General features: G+C 36.2%; 1 protein-coding gene across 4 annotated transcripts in view; it reads left to right on the forward strand.

Annotated features, from left to right (window-relative positions):
- Positions 1-19,673, forward strand: part of LOC121325350 (T-cell immunomodulatory protein-like) — a 96,442-nt gene that overhangs the window by 15,888 nt on the left and 60,881 nt on the right. For all 4 annotated transcript variants that reach the window (XR_005951327.1, XR_005951328.1, XM_041267781.1 and 1 more), the window contains exons 7-9: positions 1,583-1,644; positions 6,817-6,898; positions 11,784-11,878. Coding sequence is in view for 2 of the 4 variants with exons in the window: in XM_041267781.1 (XP_041123715.1) it covers positions 1,583-1,644; positions 6,817-6,898; positions 11,784-11,878 (239 nt within the window). In the remaining 2 variants the exon portion in view is untranslated. The remainder of the gene's footprint in view (positions 1-1,582; positions 1,645-6,816; positions 6,899-11,783; positions 11,879-19,673) is intronic.

Consider the following 19,673-nt stretch of genomic DNA (forward strand, 5'->3'; position numbering starts at 1 on the left):
TGGTCTGATGAAACTAAAATGGAACTTTTTGGCCTCAATGCAAGGCGTTATGTTTGGCGCAAACCCAACACAGCACATCACCCAAAGAATACCATCCCTACTGTGAAGCATGGTGGTGGCAGCATCATGTTATAGGGATGTTTCTCATCGTCAGGGACTGGGGCACTTGTCAGGATAGAAGGGAAAATGAATGGAGCAAAGTACAGCGAAGTCCTTGAGGAAAACCTGTTGCCCTCTGCAAGAAAGCTGAAACTGGGACTGAAGTTCACCTTTCAGCATGACAACGACCCAAAGCACACAGCCAAAGCTTCACTGGAGTGGCTAAGGAACAAAAAGGTAAATGTCCTTGAGTGGCCCAGTCGGAGCCCTGACCTAAATCCAATCGAAAATTTGTGGCATGACTGGAAGATTGCTGTCCAACGCTCCCCAAGGAATTTGACAGAACTTGAACAGTTTTGTAAAGAAGAATGGTCAAATATTGCCAAATCTAGATGTGCAAAGTTGGTAGAGACTCACAGCTATAATTGCTGCCAAAGGTGCTTCCACCATGTATTAACTCAGGGGGGTGGAGACTTATCCAATTATAATCTTTCAGTTTTGTATTTGTAAATAATCTTTTTCAGTTTTAAGTGTTATTTAATATATATAATATATATATATATATATATATATATATATATATATATATATATATATATATATATTTTTTTTCAATAAAAACTTTTTTCCCCTTAACAATGTGGAGTATGTTGTGTAGAAAAGTGGAAAAAAATCCTCATTTAAATGCATGAAACAGAGGCACTTACATACAAAAATGTGAAAAAAGTTCAAGGGGGTGTAGACTTTCTATAGGCACTGTACACTTGGTTGCTAGACAAGTGAAGAAGGTTTGCCTTAAAATTGATACCTTAACTGTTCATTCAGTGTAAACTTTCATATTCACATAATTTCTGATTTGTAGCGTAGACACCTGATGTTTAAACTTAATATCGCTATTTGTAATTGTTTTTTTAAATGCTTATAGCTTTCACATGACCCCTTTCCAACCTTGAGTTGATCTCAGTTTATCTTCCCAGCAACTGCACAAACAATCCTGGTTTTGTCTGTGCTGTCACAGTGAGCCTCTTGAGCAATATCATTGTCAGGTTGATTAATAAAGGCATGGTGGTTCTCATGGTCCAGTTCTGTCTGGTTATTATTTGGTCTGAGGAAGTTTTAAAAGTTTAGCTTTAATGCAAAGTAGTTATCTAAGCTTGTTACAAACAAACCTGTATGATACTACAGTACAAAGTTCTAACCTGTTTATTCTTCCTTGGATAGAGAGACATATCCATATGCTTCTGTATGTGCCTGAAAGAATATGTTTATGATGGTGGTTATGTACTGAAAAAAACATTACAAAAGTGTTAAAGCATACACTGATCATTTCAAAATCATGAGTGCAAATATAAAAGCTTACAATCCCTAAATGTTAGTAATCGCAATTGATTTTCAAAGCATACTCCAGCATAAAAATCTGCTCAATTGTAGAATTTCCAGAATCCAAAGATACTTTAATTAGGTGTTTCTTTTCTTACTGCAGATGTATTCCTCACTACTGAAAGCATATCTGGGGCTCCACAGTTTCAGGCATGGATAAATAAGGTAGGTCTATATTTTTGCTTTATAACTTATGTGTTCCCAGAAAGATCCAGAAATCTAAGCTTTAGGGAGAGTGGGAGAGAGGGGTGTATTGTAATTTGTATTGGGTTCTCCCTAACCAGGCAGTGATCTTTTAGAATTTTTGCCTCTACTGTTCTCTAATTTCCCCTGATTCATCTTTTCCAATTGTGCTGTATACCACGTACCTTTTGAAGTGTATGAAAAATATCTGTAACTCCCTTCTGAACATGCTAATCTTCCTCTCTGTGATGTGCTCAAGGTGAATCCATCCTTTCCCATGTCTGTGCAGAGCCCATTCATCTTTCTCAATGCTGGGAGTATAATTAGGTGTGTAATTAAAGGGCATCTAAATCTCACAAATTCTTTAGCCCAGATTTCCCTTCTTTTTTTTTAATGGGAATACAACAGCAATAAATAATTGGCTTTGGTTTCAACTAATTATGTTCTGTAACCATACCTTTTTCTAACAGTGCCATACAGCTTGAGTGCAAATGGTATATTAAGCATTCAGAAATGGACCCCAATGGAAGGATCTGGTTTTTTGGACAACTGCAAGCATTTATTATCCTAGATTTAAATTGGCTTCTCAATTAGGCTGCTGTTATCTTTTTATTATGGAAGTCAAAGTTTATGGATTTTTTGTTAATTAAATGTATTCATCATTCCTGGTCTTTGTCTTTTTTTTTATTTAATCGTTCTTTTCATTTGATTTATTTATTTTTATTCCTGCAAACCAAAACAACAAAGCTGAACTAAACCTTTGTTGCACTGCTTAGTTTCTACCCATGTGCAGTTTCTGCCCTCCCTGTAAATATTTTCCCTATAAAGCAGCCCTATACAAACCTGTATAAAGAAATGCACAGCAGGTTGTGTAACTTGCATGTAGGCCTAATTGGTCGTTTTCTGTATCAAGGCAAAGTATTTTAGCAAGATGTTAAAAGTCAAAAATAGATTGATTAATCCATTTCTGATTTTAAAAGCAACAAACCTGCAGGAATCCTGAGCTATTTAAAAATTAATGACTGAGGTCAAAAGGCATAGCTGTGTTTTAGCTTGGTTTAAATGATGGAATCAAGGGAGCATTTGACACTTTTTTTTCTTTCATTACAAAGGACCAGACTTAAATGTCACAGTCTGTTTTTGTAGATTTTTTAAAAGTGGATTATTAATAACTTTGAGGTTGTGGATTGTTTCTGTAATGTATTACCTACAGTATATCAAGTTTAGCAAATGTCAGAACAATGTCTGCTCATGCATTGTTTATGAAATATCAACTTTCTCTCTTGAAATGAACATGAACATTTGTGTTTCTACGTTTTGATGCTGCAGTGTTCTACAACATTTCAACATGGATAAGCTATGCTAACTCTTTGCTGTACAAGTTTCCTCTGCTGCCTTTCCCTGTGACTTGTGTTAAAGGGCAAATGTCAGAAGAGAGCTGGGTTGCAGGGAATTTGGATCCAGGCCCTGAAAGTGTATCTTACAGGACAGCACTTGAATTTCTTAACTTGTTATGTCTGTAGACAGAGATTTCAAAGCCCTCCCAATATGTTTTATTCAATGGCCCTTCTCCTGTCCTGAAAGAAATCCAAAAGTTCAGTTGTAAAATAACACGTTCCAGATAGCATGTTTCAGGTCTCTGGCACGGTTTTTCTTGCAGCCATAAAACTGTTGAGCCGTTGAAATGATCTGCATTATACCTGAATGTGTTAAATTAAAAAAAAAAAAACTGTTGGTCATAGATGTCAGAACCCCGTGGGCTTTGATTACCTCATTTTTAAAACATGACTCAAAAACATATTGATTCTACAGTCAGACAAGGACAAGGTTGTACATTTTTAAAGAGGGCACATAAAAAAAACGAACTTCTAATAATAATATATTATTGATTTTTTTTTTATACCAGCTTATACTTGCAACAGGCATTACTCGTGTGTATACATCTGCTCTTCCTCTCGCAATGTGATAAACGCACTGCAGTATTCAAGTTTTACATATTTTTATCCATGTACTTAATGCAGAGCCAGATCTGCTGTCATGTTCTTTGTCAGTTAAACTGTATGTAATGTTTTTAGCATTGGGGTCTAATAATCTTTAGTGTGCCATTCAGGTAAATAAAATGCAGGGTCCGTTAAATAACATTTTATTTAGTGAGGCTACTTAAAACATTGCCATAAAGAGATGGAGGTACGGTTTTAGAGCTTGTTTATAAAGTTTTTAGCACCGTTGGCTAATAAATATTGTTGCAATATGCTTTACAATAACCTGGGAAGGATGAAACATGAATGGCAACTGTGTCAAGTTTATGTGTCCACCAACTTTTATAGTCTGTCTGAGACAAGGTGGACATGGGCGAATAGGAAGAGAAAATACAGTTCATTATATTGTTACCTGCCACAAGGGAACAGCTTTCAAAAGGTGATTGGGATGCTGTAAAAGCAGAACGGTACATTTTAACAAGGCGTCAAGGATGTATGTTGCTAACCTCTTCCAGGACCCCTTTGAGAATAAAATTCAAATCGCCATGGGTTCTTCCTTGGCTATGTTGCTATGAGTACAGAACACGGTGGCAGGGTGGTTCTATTGATAGGGTGTTCTTTGCTGGCCACATTTATTAGGCTTAATTGCTTGTCTTCCCCATCAAAGGGAGCCATTCTGTTTAGTGTCAACCTTTTCGTTTCAAACTTTTATTCCATATTGTTCTTCCCATTTCCGTCTGTCAGTCTCTTAGGCATACTGTCACCGCTGCATTTTTGTGTGGTATAATATAATGTGCAGTAGTCCCAGGCGAAAGGGTCAGCATTTGCACAATAAACTTTGTTCGCTAGGTAGCACTGTGGTAATGCCACCGCAAGCGACCGAGCATGCTATTCATTCACACTGTACACTTAGTTCAGTGCAAAAATGCTCATGAAATTTGATTTACTGCCAAGTCAGGCTTTAAGATTTTTTTTTTTTTGCAGCTTACCTCCATGTTGTGAAATGTTTTATTCAGACCAGCAAGAGTCCAGCAGTTGCTGGCTTTAATATGATGTGTTTCCCTAACCAAACAGGGGTTGCAAGACCCTAGCTGTGTGAAATATCATTATCTAAAGATTGACAAGTATAACTTCATAGTAGCTGACCTAAGTCCAGTCAATTCAATATTACAGATTTTAACGAACGGTGCTCCAATTTTTCACTTTCTTTAACAAAGAAACAAGATTAAATACAGCTTTTAATCCAAGATATACCATGTTGTTTGTTTATTTTTCTTTGATTTTGTTTTTTCTTTGTATTTTTTTCTTTTTCAAAACTTCCCACTCTGAATTGATGATGACAAGTAAGCATACAGGTCATGTTTCTGTAAATCCAGTCCGGCTTCTCATAAAATGTTTTAGTTCTGAATCTTCTCTGGCACAACGTACTGTTTCCCTTGACTTTGGTCTGACAGTTTTGCAAAGCAAACCGTATTAAAGTTGTTTGAAAAGTGACCACATTGCTGTTTTGGTCACAGTTACCAAAAAGATAACATTTGAATAGAAGTGTTATAAATGTTTAACAAACGCAAATAACTGTTACTACTCAGTTGATTATATCAGTCTGTGTCTGTCTCTGTCTCAGTAAATGTGAAATACACACAGTATAGTAAACCATAAAAAAGCACATAGCATTCCAGCAGTCAAAGTACTATCCATAGTATAGTAAGCCACTGCTATACCAGTACTGTATGTACAGTCTTCTACTTCTGTCCTTTTTTAAAATTGGAAAATGCACAAGTCAATAGCTGACCTACAAACTTCACATGAGGTTCTGTGATGAATGTTGCTCTGCATTGCTTGTTACTTTCTTCCTGTCGGATGTATAGCATTAACATTCTAATGCTCTCTCAGCTATAAAGCACTCAAGACAAAGTCATTCAGAGACTATCCAGGGTTAAACCTAAAATCAATACTGAAGATTTAAAAAGAGAGGGGGGGTGACAGGAAAAATGAGACTGCTTCAGTGAATTGAAGCGATTACATTTTCTACATTTCTGCATTTTTTTTTTTTTTTTTTTTATTTCACAGTAATTTACTGCATTTTTTTTTTTTAAATTTAGTGGAACGGGGAATTATATTTGCCGTATTGTGTCTTGATATATCCAAGTATCTCGCCTTTGGTATAATTAAAGAGCTACCCTTCGAATTGGAATCATATTTTAAGTCTATTTTTGTCTATTATCTGACAATGTCTTGTAATCATTATATACTCCTGTTTCTGCTCTCATTGATATTCGGCATGTTTATTAAAGTCACCAGCATATTTTACCTTCTGGACACACACTGAGCAGGTAGGATAAAAAGGACCACTAGTGGTGTGCACTGGAATTACAGGTGCACAGTCCTAGTGCAGCCTAGGCCATACTGGCCTCAATACTCAGACAGTCCCAGAAGTAAAATATGTTGGGTTGGTGGTGAGTTTATTTTGCAGAAGCAGTAATAAGTGGTCATAAGAACACATCCTATGGGATAATGAACAACAAAGGTGTACAGTATTAATTTAAAGCAACTGTTTAAAGCATTTAAAGCATAACTGGCTTAATGTAATTTAAACATGTAATACAGTATATACAGCTATTACTTCTTATTTGACTGCACAATATGCAATAAAACTCTGTGACTATTGAGACAATCATCAGACAAGCTTGGGACCAGCTTGTCAAGATTTTAACAGTCCTACTGATGCATTACTAATTTTATTTCTATGCAAATATATGAACCCCAGTGTTGGTTATAATACTGTTTCAAAATAATGACAGGTCTTTTTCCAGTATTCAAATTCATGTTAGTGTAGTATGCCATATGTGACTTGGGTTAGGTTTTGGCAAACCCATGTATGGGCGGCAGCAGATGTGACACTGGAGCACTTAAACTGTTTCGGTGAAAGACAAGGTAGGGATGTGTTCCTGAAATAATGTTCACAGACATGTTTTCAGGTGCAAAGCTTTGAAACTTCTTGTCTGAAATACAATACGGTCTTGGCATTAATTCAAATGCTGTGATAGCTTGATTTTCCTTATATAGAAAGCGCTTCACAGTACTTTCTATTTTACACCTGATGAAAAATAACATTCCTCTGTTTTGTGCTTGTGTTTTCAAATGTGATAATGACTGTTTATTTGTATGAAAACAGGACGGGAACTTCTCTAAAGACACCAGCTTGAAGATACCTGACAATGTGAAGAAAACTGGGCAATCGGCGTTTTCTGATTTTGGTAAGATTTGTAATCTTAAACATTTAATGAGTCCAGGCTCAAGTCTCTCGTTCAGTCCAAAAATAAATTTGAATTATGTCCAGGGTCGTCCCCCCCCCCCCCGCCTAATCCTAATCCTTTCCAATTTTACAGATGTGAAAATTGTACATAGTGTTTGTTGTTGCTTGTTGTAAGTGTTTGTAATATGTCATTGCTACTATACTGAGCATCAAAAGAAACTTATCACTTATATTTGGATAAGATTCACTAGATGTGATTGAAAAATGACTGTTTTAGAACAGGTGCAGTGACTTTTATTGTGCTGATTTAAAAATGGACATTGAAATTGAAAATGATCTGTCGATCTTAGGCAGGTGTTATAACTCTTGGTCTCCCAGTTCGTGGCGTGTCATTGATAGAGTGTGTCTGGTTATACCGTCTCGCCAGGTTTTAAATTGTGGCTGTGAGCACCCAAGACGGCGAGCCACAGTACTCTGACTAGGCCAGCCTCCAACATGCCGATTGCATGAAGGCGATGCTCTTTCCATAGCCAGTGTCCATCAACTGTCTCATTAATTAGGTGATTAAGTGCACATGCTTCACTCATAGTCACTCAAGCGCGTCGTGGTCAAGGATGAATGATTGAGTGTTTAAAAAGAAACCAAAAACATTTTGTCAGTGTCCATCATTTATATATGTTGTTTTTTTTCGAAAATAAATGTGTTATAATAGTGATAAGTTTCTTTTGATGCTCGGTATAGTTCCAAGGTAAGTTCTTCCATTGGTTTTCTGCCACTTACAGTACTATTTGACCTAGAACAGGACCTCACTTTCTGTCAGACACATGTTTTAAAGCTTGTGTCTGTGTTGTGGATTAGGATAACAACACAAAAGAAGGAAAGATCTTTCTTCAATGGGGAAATTAAAGAAAATGTGGGACTGTGATGCATAAATCAATAAATCATACATTTCTCAGATTTATTATTTTCTTTTTTTTTTTTTTTTTAAATACACCCTAATGTCAAATGAGATATAATCTTATGAGTGAATATACTAAACTGATATTAGTTCTAATTTGAACTTCAAGAGAATATGTCATAGAAATAAAAACTAAACGGATCACAAGTCCAGCCTCAACTGTGGATAAAAAGCCCATGGCTGATATAGAATTCCTGTATTGACCTACCTGCCCAGTTGTAAGTGTGGCCTGTTCCCTGAAAATGTTTAATTGTTACTGCCTCCCGCTTAACGTAAACATGTAATTGAGACTGTGTGTTAATCCAGATATATGCAGAATGAAACAGTAAATCATAAAATGCCTTTAAATAGTAAATGTAGCAGTAGAAAGTAGCGATTCACCACGTTGAAATGGTATGACAAAATGCAATTGTAAGGTAATGCACACTTGTGTGTTGATTTTTTTTTTTTTTTTTAGACAGCGTTGTACACTGGCTGCTTTTGATATTTAGTCTGCAATTGGATGTCATAATGTGACAGCGCTGTCTGATTGTTTCTCATTTTCCGTAACAGAGGTTTCATTCATTTGATCAGCAGCCCATAACTGCTTTGTAAATAAATGTCAATGGGGTTGAACACACAGAAGTGTCAGTCTTTCTCATTAACAGTAGAAACTATGGTCAACTGAGAGAAATAATTAAGGTTATAGATCCTCTAAAATAACAATTCCATAAAATTGACTTTGGAGACCCATCTCCCTCATAACACTTCATACAGTACGTGTTTAAATGTAATGACTAAGCCCCATACAGGATGAAGGTATCTCCAGTGCCACTGGAACAGTTTTTAAAGTGGGGGGGGTGCTGAAAGCCATTGAACAAAACTGTAACCCCTGTATATGATGGAAGTCATGCAAAGCCAGGGGGTGCTACCGCAGCCCCAGCACACCTAATTCCAGCGCCCCTGGGTATCACTGGACGCTTCTGATTGTAAGAGGTCAGCTTTACGTTCACTGTTCCTTGATTTTAGATTGTTTTTTGATACACAACAGAGCATTACCAAAATGTAAGATCAAGCTTTTTCCTTTTATTTTTTCTAGGTGTTCTGTTTGTTGTCAGTCTTAGTGATTTATTGTTGCTAGATGTTTTTTCTCTTAGCATATTGTGTATGGTGTGCAGTAATTTGTTATATGTGTTCAGTAGACTTGGAAACATCTTGCATATTTGCTATCTGGTGGAATTGGTCTCCTAGGAGCACACAGGGTCTTTTGGGGTGGCTGGCAGGGAGCATGATAGGATTTATAATTACGGTAGCCGACAGAGAGAGATGTTAATGCGTATTTTTAAGTTAGTTTAAGAGAGTTTTATGTAAGATAGGAATATATGTAAATGTTGACTTTTCTTGATGATCAAAACTTTTTTTGCCTTAAAAGCAACTAACAATGAAGAATTTCTATAGCCATACATGCAACAAAAGCCAATCTTTTTCACCATGCTGATACACATGTTTCTGCATTTTCTGGTTTCAAGGCTAGAATTTTTATTCTGCGTACAAAGGGATTTATTTATTGGTTGACAGATTTATGTAATGGTTTCTGAGGACTTCTGTCTGGCTTCAATTCATCTTCCTTACTTGAGCTTTAGATATTAAGGTTCTGTTTGCTGTTCTGTTTTTCTGCATACACTGTAAATTGTACAATTTGACAGTGTTCTTTTTACTTTGCATTCAGAGAAAGGCACCCTGCAAATGATACCTGTTTCAACTGTTGGGATGAGAGAGGACTTTGTTTTCCAGATACCAGTGTCTGTTTTTATAACCAGCTTGTCCGGTTCATAATTCAATTGTGCTGTTCTTTTTTTTTTTTTCCCCATTCTTTTGTCTCTCAGTTGTGTATGACAGACTATTCTGAATGCTGTACTCCTTTTTGTATTCTGCTCATAAACTCTTCATTATCTTGTTTTAAAAGTTTTTAGAAAAGGAACTGCTTCAGATGTGGTTGTTATTATAATACAAAATATTTAAGCTATCTGCATGAAGGTCTTTTTTTTTTAAATGGGTCTACTTCTGTCTAATTTAAGTAATCATCTAGCTGATTACTTCACTGGCTGTGAACTCCAATATTGGTACTTGGTTGAATTTCAGAACTTCAGGACTGCACTCTAGAGACCTAATACAAGAAAAGGATATGTACTCTATTTTATTTTATTTATTTGTATTATTTTTTTGTTAAATGACAACTTTACAAAATGGTAAGTGTGTGAAGCAGGAGCTGTTTTTTGTTTGTTTGTTTAATTCCATTCCTGTCATAGTACCTCTTTGCACATCACATTGGTATTTTGCTTACTGTGTAGCGATATCTTTTTTGTGAAAAAGCATGCATGTGACAATGTGGTTTAAACTTTCTAAATGGAGAAATACTGCAGCCTGTAACAGTTTATGACATTGCTCATGGAGCTCACTTTACTGTATCTTAAGAGATTTGAAATCCAGACCAGAGGCAGTTGATTAATATCTAATGTAATCCACATCAGAGAACGCCAAAGCCTGCACTTGGTAGAATGTTCTTAAGATTCCAGTCATATATAAGAGACTGGCAGTTGCCTGGACATATGTTACCATCCCTGTTTTGTCCTTTTTTTGTCTGCTTTCACAATGTCAGTGGTTAATAAACCTGTTACAATGACCGAATATGGAGCGATTTTAATGGTCATTGATGGGTCTTTCTCATAAGAAAACAAAGGGTATATCTAAGTCGCTATTTTAATAGTTTTTTTGTTTGTTTTTTTTCTCCACAATTTAGTGTGCCCAATTATTATCTGTATCCTCGGCTCACCACTTGCAACCCCCCTGCCGACTCGGGGAATGGAGGCTGGAGCACGCGTCCTCCGAAACGTGCTCCTGCCAATCCGTCACTTTACACACTGCGGATCCACAGCGAGGCCACCAGACCCATAGTGCCAGAGGACAACACAGATCTGGAGGCTTCATTGCAGAACCACAGGCGCCCTGTCGACCACAGCGGTCACTGATGCACGGTGAGCCGTGGATTCCCCTGCCAACCTAGGCCCTCCCAGCCCGGGCAGTGCTCGGCCAATTGTGCGCCACCCTCTAGGAGCTCCCGGTCACGGTCGGCTGTGACATAGCATGGACTCGAACCTGCGATCCCCAGGCTATAGGGCTCATCCATGTGGAGTGCCTTGAGTGCCTTTGCTGGATGCCCCACTCGGGAGCCCCCTTTTTAATACACATGCTCTGATAAAACTGACTTTATCAGTTTTGCATTCTTCTTTTATATTTTTCAATCTACCCTCGGCAGCATTTTATTGCAAATATCTAATAAATTCAAATGTGATACCAGGAATGTGAAGAGATGCTCTAAAGTAGGACCCATAGCTCTCAACTGCTTATTATTTTTTGTTTTATTGTTGGTCAGACTCCTGAGCCTTTTCCCCCTGTAATTTAATTTGGCAGGTGTTCAAAATATTGTTGTGTTTCTTACAAGCAATGTCCCACTAAAATCACTAGCCATATGGGAAAACCACTGTGCTTTATTTACAAACGCTGTTGGATAATATCTGTACTAATCTTACTGTAGGTGAAACTTGGATTACCTCGTGGGGTAAAAGTGTTGCCAACTATTTTCTTCCCAAATTGAATCTGTTATAAATAATTGTATATCTTTCAGAAGCGGCACCAAGCCAGTTCTTTTTCAGCCAAAAAGAAAAGTAATTTGAGAGTTTCAAGTACTTTTTATATAAAGTGACTCAAAGGACAGGAAAAAGAAAGGGGGTTGTAATTACCTTCCACTGATGTCTTTTTTTTCCTTGTGTTTTCTCATGAATCTCTGCTGCCTGTCAGTTCTGTACATTTGATTGTTATTAAGTGTGAATTTCATCCCATGAATATCAATAGTTTTATAAATCGTCACTCTTTTTGTTTTGTATCTTAGATGGAGATGGCTTTCAAGACCACCTGCTTCCAATCTGTGAGGATGATGGGTGCCATAAAAGCGCCATCTACCTCAACAAACCTGGAACAGAGGAGGTAAGCAGAAGCATTGCTTTCAGTATTGCTTTCAAAGTAAAATAAACATTTCCCTTACACAGATTGGACCACTGCTGTATTAACCAATTACATAATCTCTGCAATATTGGTCTGCCTATATTAGAGGTATATCCTCATGTTTCTTATCTGATTGTTCCACTGGGAGCCAGCAATAAGGATGGAGGTGTTTTCCAATAGATGTTTTAAAAGTTAAGAAAACGTATTAGAAATGAAAAGGTGAATTCACAATGAGACATGAGACTAAGATGTTTAGTTAGTGTCCCAGTGTTGTAATTGTTCATGAAAGTCCCCAAGAATATTTTGGCTTTAGTATATTTGTTTACTGAAACATACTGCACACTGTTATGTAACTGAATCACTCAAACTGGAAAATGGAAGTACAAACGCAGTATGTTGCTATATACAAAATGGCATTTCACCAGATTTGGTTTGTACCAGTTAATCAATAATCATGGTTTGCAAAATAAGTTGCGGTTAACAAACTATTTGATTGCTTAAGTTGTTGCATGTCTCTAATGACACACACACACACACACACACACACACACATCAGTCAGAGCAGACTGTTCTGCCAGCCCACAGTCCGAGTGCTAACCAGTTTTCATCTCAATCGTTTACATCTGCAGCTTTTCCAATTTCCATAAACTTGGTTCCAGTGGCAGATGGTAATGAGGCATACTGTACTGTAAGTTAATTGAGCTGATCTTTTTCAAGTCTTGCTACACTCTTGTTGAGAAGACACTCGTGTAAGACAAGAAACCAGGCATACCATATACATAACACATCTCCTAAAAAGAAAGGAAGCAGGAAATAGTCATTGTTTTGTTTACCATTTAAAATGCATTCCGCAATTTTTGCAGCCACCCCTGCTTTTAAAATACAGTGTGTCGTAATATGGATAGAAGGGTAGAGAGTTTCCTGACACTTCGTATCTTTACAGCAGTGTGGATTTATTGTGAAAAATATTATTCCTTAAATCCAAAAATATTGTAATTGTGTTGTAAGGTATACATCTTAATGCCCTCATTAACCACAAACCCTCCCACTGAGGAAATCGGCTAGACTTACTTAAATGTATTAACTTCATCAATAATTATCTGTTGGACCAAAGAAACCATAGGATATATTTTTTTGAGTGAATGTGTTGTATTCTCAATGGAAAAATAACTCTTTAGTATATACAGTAAGGGACAGCATCATCTTTGTAAGGCTTTTTAGTTTTTATTAGACCATAAAGTTGTTATTCATTCAGATCCCTGGCCATCACTGTTCTGTCTGTTATCTGCGTCCTGATTAAATAGAGCATCGAATGCTTGTATAAAGACTTTGGATAAATAAAATGTGGGTCCATGTGAGCCAAGATTTTAAAAACAAAACCTCTGACAGTGCATGTAAAAAGCCAAGAAGGATCCAATTTCAAAATGATCACATGAATATGTGGCGCTTTCCACTTGAATATCCTGCTTAAATGTTTTTCAGTGTTTTTTGGGTTTTATGCATTGCCACTCCTCATTATAGTCAGAAACATTGCCTGAGAAGCCTTGATTGGCCAAATGCACTGCCAATCAGGCTTTGGTGTCAATGGGGAAAAAGAAAGAATAAATAAATGTAAAATATACAGAGAGAATTATTTGGCATTTAAGAAGATAGTTATGACGGGCATTTTTTGTGGCATTTCTATGATTATCTTTGTCTAAAATGCATCTTTATACTGTATGAAAAATAAAGAGCAAATCATCCTCGAGCTGAGATCATCCTGGAATACAATACATTGTTTTCAGATTGCTGCATCTCAAAAAATAAATAAAGGGGTAATCTATTTAATGCATTTGAAAGGGCTATTATCCCTCACTAGCATACTGAAAATGAATTCTTCACAGTGGGATCAGTTATGGTTGGCTTGCTTCTTTATACAGGGTATTTTAATTATCTTTTCTTTTCATTTGAATTGCTCATTAACGCAGGGAGGGCTAGAACTTAGTTTAAGGAAATTGCTGGTGCAATGTCAGGCCTAGTTTGAGACTGGTATTAGCTGCCTTTTTTGCTATTAGTGTCATTACAATGTCACCTGTGCACCCTACTGCTTTCAGTAAGGTGTTTACAATTTCTGGGCAAAGGGCCCTGCAGAGATGAGGATGGACAGGTTTAGTGCTGAATCGGCTAGCTATACCTGAAATCAGCTTTATTCAAGGCTTCATTCAGCTGTATCTCAGCCAAGTGCAAAAAGGTGAAATGCAAATGTTTTTTGAGAAGTTTCAGAACACATCTGCTCTGCCTTGTCCACGGTCATTTGGAGTCGTCTCTGTTCAGATGTGTTTCTGCTAGTCTTCTCAGTTCAGTGTCATTCGGTAAACAGAGACCGTTAGGGCCAGTGTGGCATAATGATAACTTGAACCAAGCCTTGAGTCCTGAGCCCTGCAGCTTGTTTAAATCGAGCCCCAGGCTGCAGTTTCTGGACCTGCAGTTGAAGGGGGGCTTGTAATCACGTTTATTCAACAATGTTCAAGGAGAGCTGTAACCACCACTTTTATAAAACCGAATTGAACAAACGTGACTAGCAAGGTGGATAAACATATGGAGATGGCCAGAACAGTACTGTAAAAATGTTTGAATCCCTGCCTCTAGCTTAAGGGCATAAAGACAGCACCAGATAAAATTGAAAAATACTAACTGTTGTGTGCCACACGCACATGTTTACATATAACTGGGGAGGTACAGCTTGTCATCAGCACACTACAAAGTGTTAAAATGACAAAAAACAATTTGTTAGGATCATTATATTCATGTTGCTCCAATAACAAGGCAGTACATTTCTTCTGCATGTGGAATATATATAAAAAACCAAAAAAAAAAAAAAAAAAATATATATATATTATATATATATTATATATATATATATATATATATATATATATATATATATATATATATATATATATATATATATTATATAATATATATATATACTATATAGACATCTTAGGTAAGGTTAAAATTCTGAGCACGTGATTTATCTGCAACATGGTAGAAAGCAACATGTTTTGTGAGCCTTGAACAGTGAGTTTTAATGTTTCTTTTCCACTGGCAGAATAATATTAAATGAATGAAACTGAATGGCAGTGTGTGCTGCAGTATAACGGAATACTTTAAAACACTTTTACATTCTGTCAGATCTAGTGTCAGTATCTCATGTATATGTATGAAGGTCTTAAGTTCACCCGAGTTTGATAGAAACTGTTTAATTTCTAACGCCATTTTTATCCAAAAAAGAAAAAAAAAAAGCTCAATAAAAAGCCACATTAATCAAATATTGCCTAAAGACAATGGTTAAATTCATTTTTACAGCTTTTTTTCCTTATAAATGCAATCAAAGGAACACCTTTGCGGTGGAGATATTAATGTTTGGTTATAATGGCATTTGTTATAGTATCATTTTTATATTCTGATAATTTAAATTCTTATAGTAGAGCAATCTTATGGTTGCTCTACTTACTAAACATCATAAAAGTTTCATGTGATGCATGCCTGATTAAATGTATGTATTACTTATCCCTACACGTTGCCCAAGTGATGTATTCTTTACTTCCCGTTATGGCACGGTTTTCACTTTTGCAGTTTGACTTGTTGACATTTTGAGTGATTTTCACACGATGCAAACTGAATGAGTCACATGAAAAGGAAGCTTGCCCTTCCATGCTACAGTACATACAAAACTTGAAATATTCTCAACATCTTGTTGAAAACTGACATTGCTGTAATCAGTGGTGGTAAGTACCTATTTCAGGACTAGGGTAGGGCATTAATGGACTGCAGCTGTGGATAAAACCTTTCAGCAGGTTCTGCAATGTTTTAAGAGTCTTTACAAGATGTGACAGTGAAAAATGGGCGATTTAAAAAAAGATTTACATGTAAATGACTGTTCAGCCAGATGTGTTTGCTAAGCTTTCCTGCAATATAGTGGACCTTGTTAGATAGCAGATCGAGGGAGATCGACTGTTTCCATTTGAATGCTAAGTGCACGCCACAAATTCAACATTTCTGATTTATGAAAACAGTGAAGAACCAGAATGTATTTAAAAGAGATGTACTGTTTCTCAATTGTGCTGCATTTATTGTTTGTTCTGGTGTTCAAAAATAAACTGAAAAATGTGGGTAATTGTTTCCTCACAGACATTACTTCAGCTAAACATACACACAAATGAATGTGTTATAATTTATATTTTAAATATACCGGTTTTTTGCTGTTGTGTCCTTGTTCAGCTGCAATTTCAACATGATCTTTCGGCATTCCCTAAATAATTAATCTTCGAAGATGGCATCGCAAACTCTCAACAAACTCATTGCAGGTGGAACAATCTATTGGCTTTAGTCATGGTTAATCCAAGCCATTTGTATCTCAGTGTAATGCTCAGGTTGTTTTTTTTTTGTTTGTTTTATATTAAATGCTGATTATTAAAATGTATTGTGTTAGACAAAACAAGTTGAACAGCAAAGCAATATTTGAAAAACATTTTAGTAGATTCTCGTGAAACCCTGCTTAGTGTCGAATACATGGTTTCCATCGGATTACTGATTTGTTGTGTTTAAAAACTTTTACACCAATTACCTCAGGTTATTACCATAATATATTCATTAGAGGAGTGTTTATGGTTTCTTGGAATAAAAATGCTGCTGCAAAATCATGTATTTTATTGAAAATAATTAATTAATATAATCTGCTTGGTCTTCAGTTTTGATTCTAAAATGAATTTGGGAATGACAGTCAACACACAAAGGATGCTAAAAATGGTTTTATGAGCTTGACAGAGACAGCATCTTTCATGGGCACCTCGGTACAATCCTCTGCCCACCTCTCTGCAACAACAATTAACTAAACTATATGGATTAACATCCTTAGAGACACCTTCCAGTACCTTTTGGTCTATGTCATTTAATACCAAGACTTTGATCAGAGCAAACAGTGGAGCAGCCTGATAATCACAACAGGTTCTGATAAAGTGGGCATGCGGTGTATGTAGTATTTAACAAATCTCCAGCTCAAGTCTTTGCCTTTTTTCAATGTTCTGTTATTAACCTTATCTGATCTCTTGCAGTCTACCATTTATAGCAAAACTACTCCCAATAATAAAAAATAAAAAAATAATTCAAAGTAAATCCATTTGCTTTGAACACATTAGCATTGCATCCAGTAACGTGGCTTAAAATCTATAGCCTTATCTTCCTGCTGATGTAGGTTAGGGATAACAACATACTGGACAATGCAAAGAAAAAAGAAAATAAATCCATTCAGTTGGGAGACAAGTATTGAAGATAAGTTGATTTGGTTCTAACTTTTGAAACTACTCAATGTTTTAAGGTAAATAAAAAAATAAAAAAATATTTCTGAATGCTATTACATGGATCCAGTTCCCAACCTTTTCTCTCTGAAGGTAGCAGTAGACTGTTCATTTTCAGCAGTGAGCTGCACTCACAACGACACAGAAGATGAGTGATTGATTGTACTCCCTTTCCGTTCAAAGGAAATAATTGCTCTAATAAAGGGAAGGGTGACCCTTTGTGAGTCCCAGTCTCAGCTAAGCTGGTGCTGGAATCTACTGTAAACTCAAATGTCATTTACGAGCTGCAGAGACTAACTCCAGACAGCTTTCTTATCGAGCCACTGTGCTGACATCGTCACTGTAATGGTTATTAACAGAAGACTGCATACATAAATGCTTTGTCTAATTGGAATATGTTGGAATCCCATTCTGCAGCCAGTTCTGTGTTTGATAATGTCCTTAAAGTGAGGTTCTACAATGATCAGATGATCCCAGTCTAAATCTGACAGACTGGATAAGGTAATCCATTCTTCCTCAATGGATACCTGGATCTGTTTCAGCAGTTAGTCAATTGAAGACTTACAGAGTCCGATGAGACTAATTACTGGTTGGATAAGTCTGTTCGGAGTATTTTTAGGCTGACATCTGTTTCTTCTTAGTGCATATTAAACGTGGCAATAAGCTACTAACAACCAAATGAGTAAGATGGGCTGAAAGGCCTCCTCTCGTTTGTAACCTTTCTTATGGTTGTAGGTCTAATAAACCACTAAACTATATGTACATAAACATAAACTCGCCCTCTCTGTAGTTAGCTTCTTTGTATACTGTAATTTAGTTATATTATGGTCCTGGATATGGCTCTTATTTTAGACAGACTTTCACATTTAATCAACAGATAATAACTATCAGTGTTGATTGTCACATTAGACTTATGAAACGTTTTAGTAGAGTAATAATTTGTGTCAGTACTTTATTTCGCGTTTCCTACTGTATTTCGCTACAGTGTTCTGTTATGCTATATTGTGGCTCTCACATATTGTAGATTTGCAATTAATCCAGGGGTCGGTTGGTTTATCTACTGGAATACATTTTATTTCTGTGATTTAGTAATGGTTGAAGCTTCCACTAAGTGCAGCCCCGTCCTCTCAAAATTCACCACATAATCCTGTGTTGCTTGTTGTCATGGCAATAACTCAAAAATGCAAGGAGGGAGATTTTTAGGCCATCTGTAAAGATGAGGAATATGTATTACTATTGTGTAGTATCTACAATGTGTTTCAATTGCTAGATATGGACTTATAACTGAATTAGAAATAATGCTAAGATAAAATAGATAATGCTTGCTTTCTTTTTGTTTTAAATTGTAATTTAAATTGAATTTCCCCCCTTTAAATTTACTAGAAATCCTAGGACGTGTGCATTGCTTGTTTGTAAACATCAATCCTACTTAAAAGATCAGAGCATCAGGTTTATTAAGACCTGAATATTTTTGGTTACAGTGTGTATATATCCAAGTAACTTTTAAAGTAAGACTATGTGTTAGAGAGGCTGTTTACTGAAATATATGCTGTCCCTCCCTTTGAGCTCGTGTTATAAAAAATATTTATTTGGAAGACATTTGTTAGCATCCACAGGATTGCAGCGAAAACCATGTCTGACATGGAAGAAGATAAACTGATCATTCATAGATGAACAATGCAAAGATCATTTTGTTTTGCCTAGTGACATTCAAATCTAGGTTATTTATTGATTCAACATTTTCAAGTTGTTTATGACTTTAAAATATTCAGTTCCAGTGAGCTTTAATAAAATGTTTACTGGAAACATGTATTTAATTTTAAAATGTTTAGATAAGTGACTTTCAATAATTCGTAGGTGTTTTTTTGTTTTTGTTTTTAGTTTTTTTTTTTTTTCTGTCAAGTCTCCATTTGAATCACAGAAGTGACAATTGAAAGATCACAAGACCGGGTCTTCTTCGTCTTCATCTTCTTCTTCTTCGTCGTCTTCTTCTTCATTTATTTTTTTGCCACGGTCATAAAGAAATACAAATACATCTCCCAGTAACTATGTGCTTATCAGGAGGCAACATTCAAAACAGTCATATATTCAAATAACACATTTCCAGTTAGATTTGTGGGTGCCGCCTTCATGGTTTATGTAACAAATTCATAGGTGAGTTCATGTGTTTCTTATCCAAGCTTAAAAAAAGAGCAGCTGCTCAAGTAAACTCCTGAGTCCTGGAGGTATTTTTTTGTTTTGTTTTCTCTCTCCCATCCTGGTGTTTTTAAACAGCTTTAAATCAAAACACCTCCACAACTTAGAGCATATTACATAATGTTGAGAGATAAGCAACTGAATGAGAATTGTAAAAACAATTCTTAGTTTATTGAGTAAGAGTGGGGGTGCCCATGAGGCCTGTTTATAGGCCTGTAGTTGGGCTGAAGGAAAAAAAGGTT

The sequence above is a fragment of the Polyodon spathula genome, chromosome 13 (assembly GCF_017654505.1).
Source record: "Polyodon spathula isolate WHYD16114869_AA chromosome 13, ASM1765450v1, whole genome shotgun sequence".
In the NCBI taxonomy this organism is placed as follows: Eukaryota; Metazoa; Chordata; class Actinopteri; order Acipenseriformes; family Polyodontidae; genus Polyodon; species Polyodon spathula.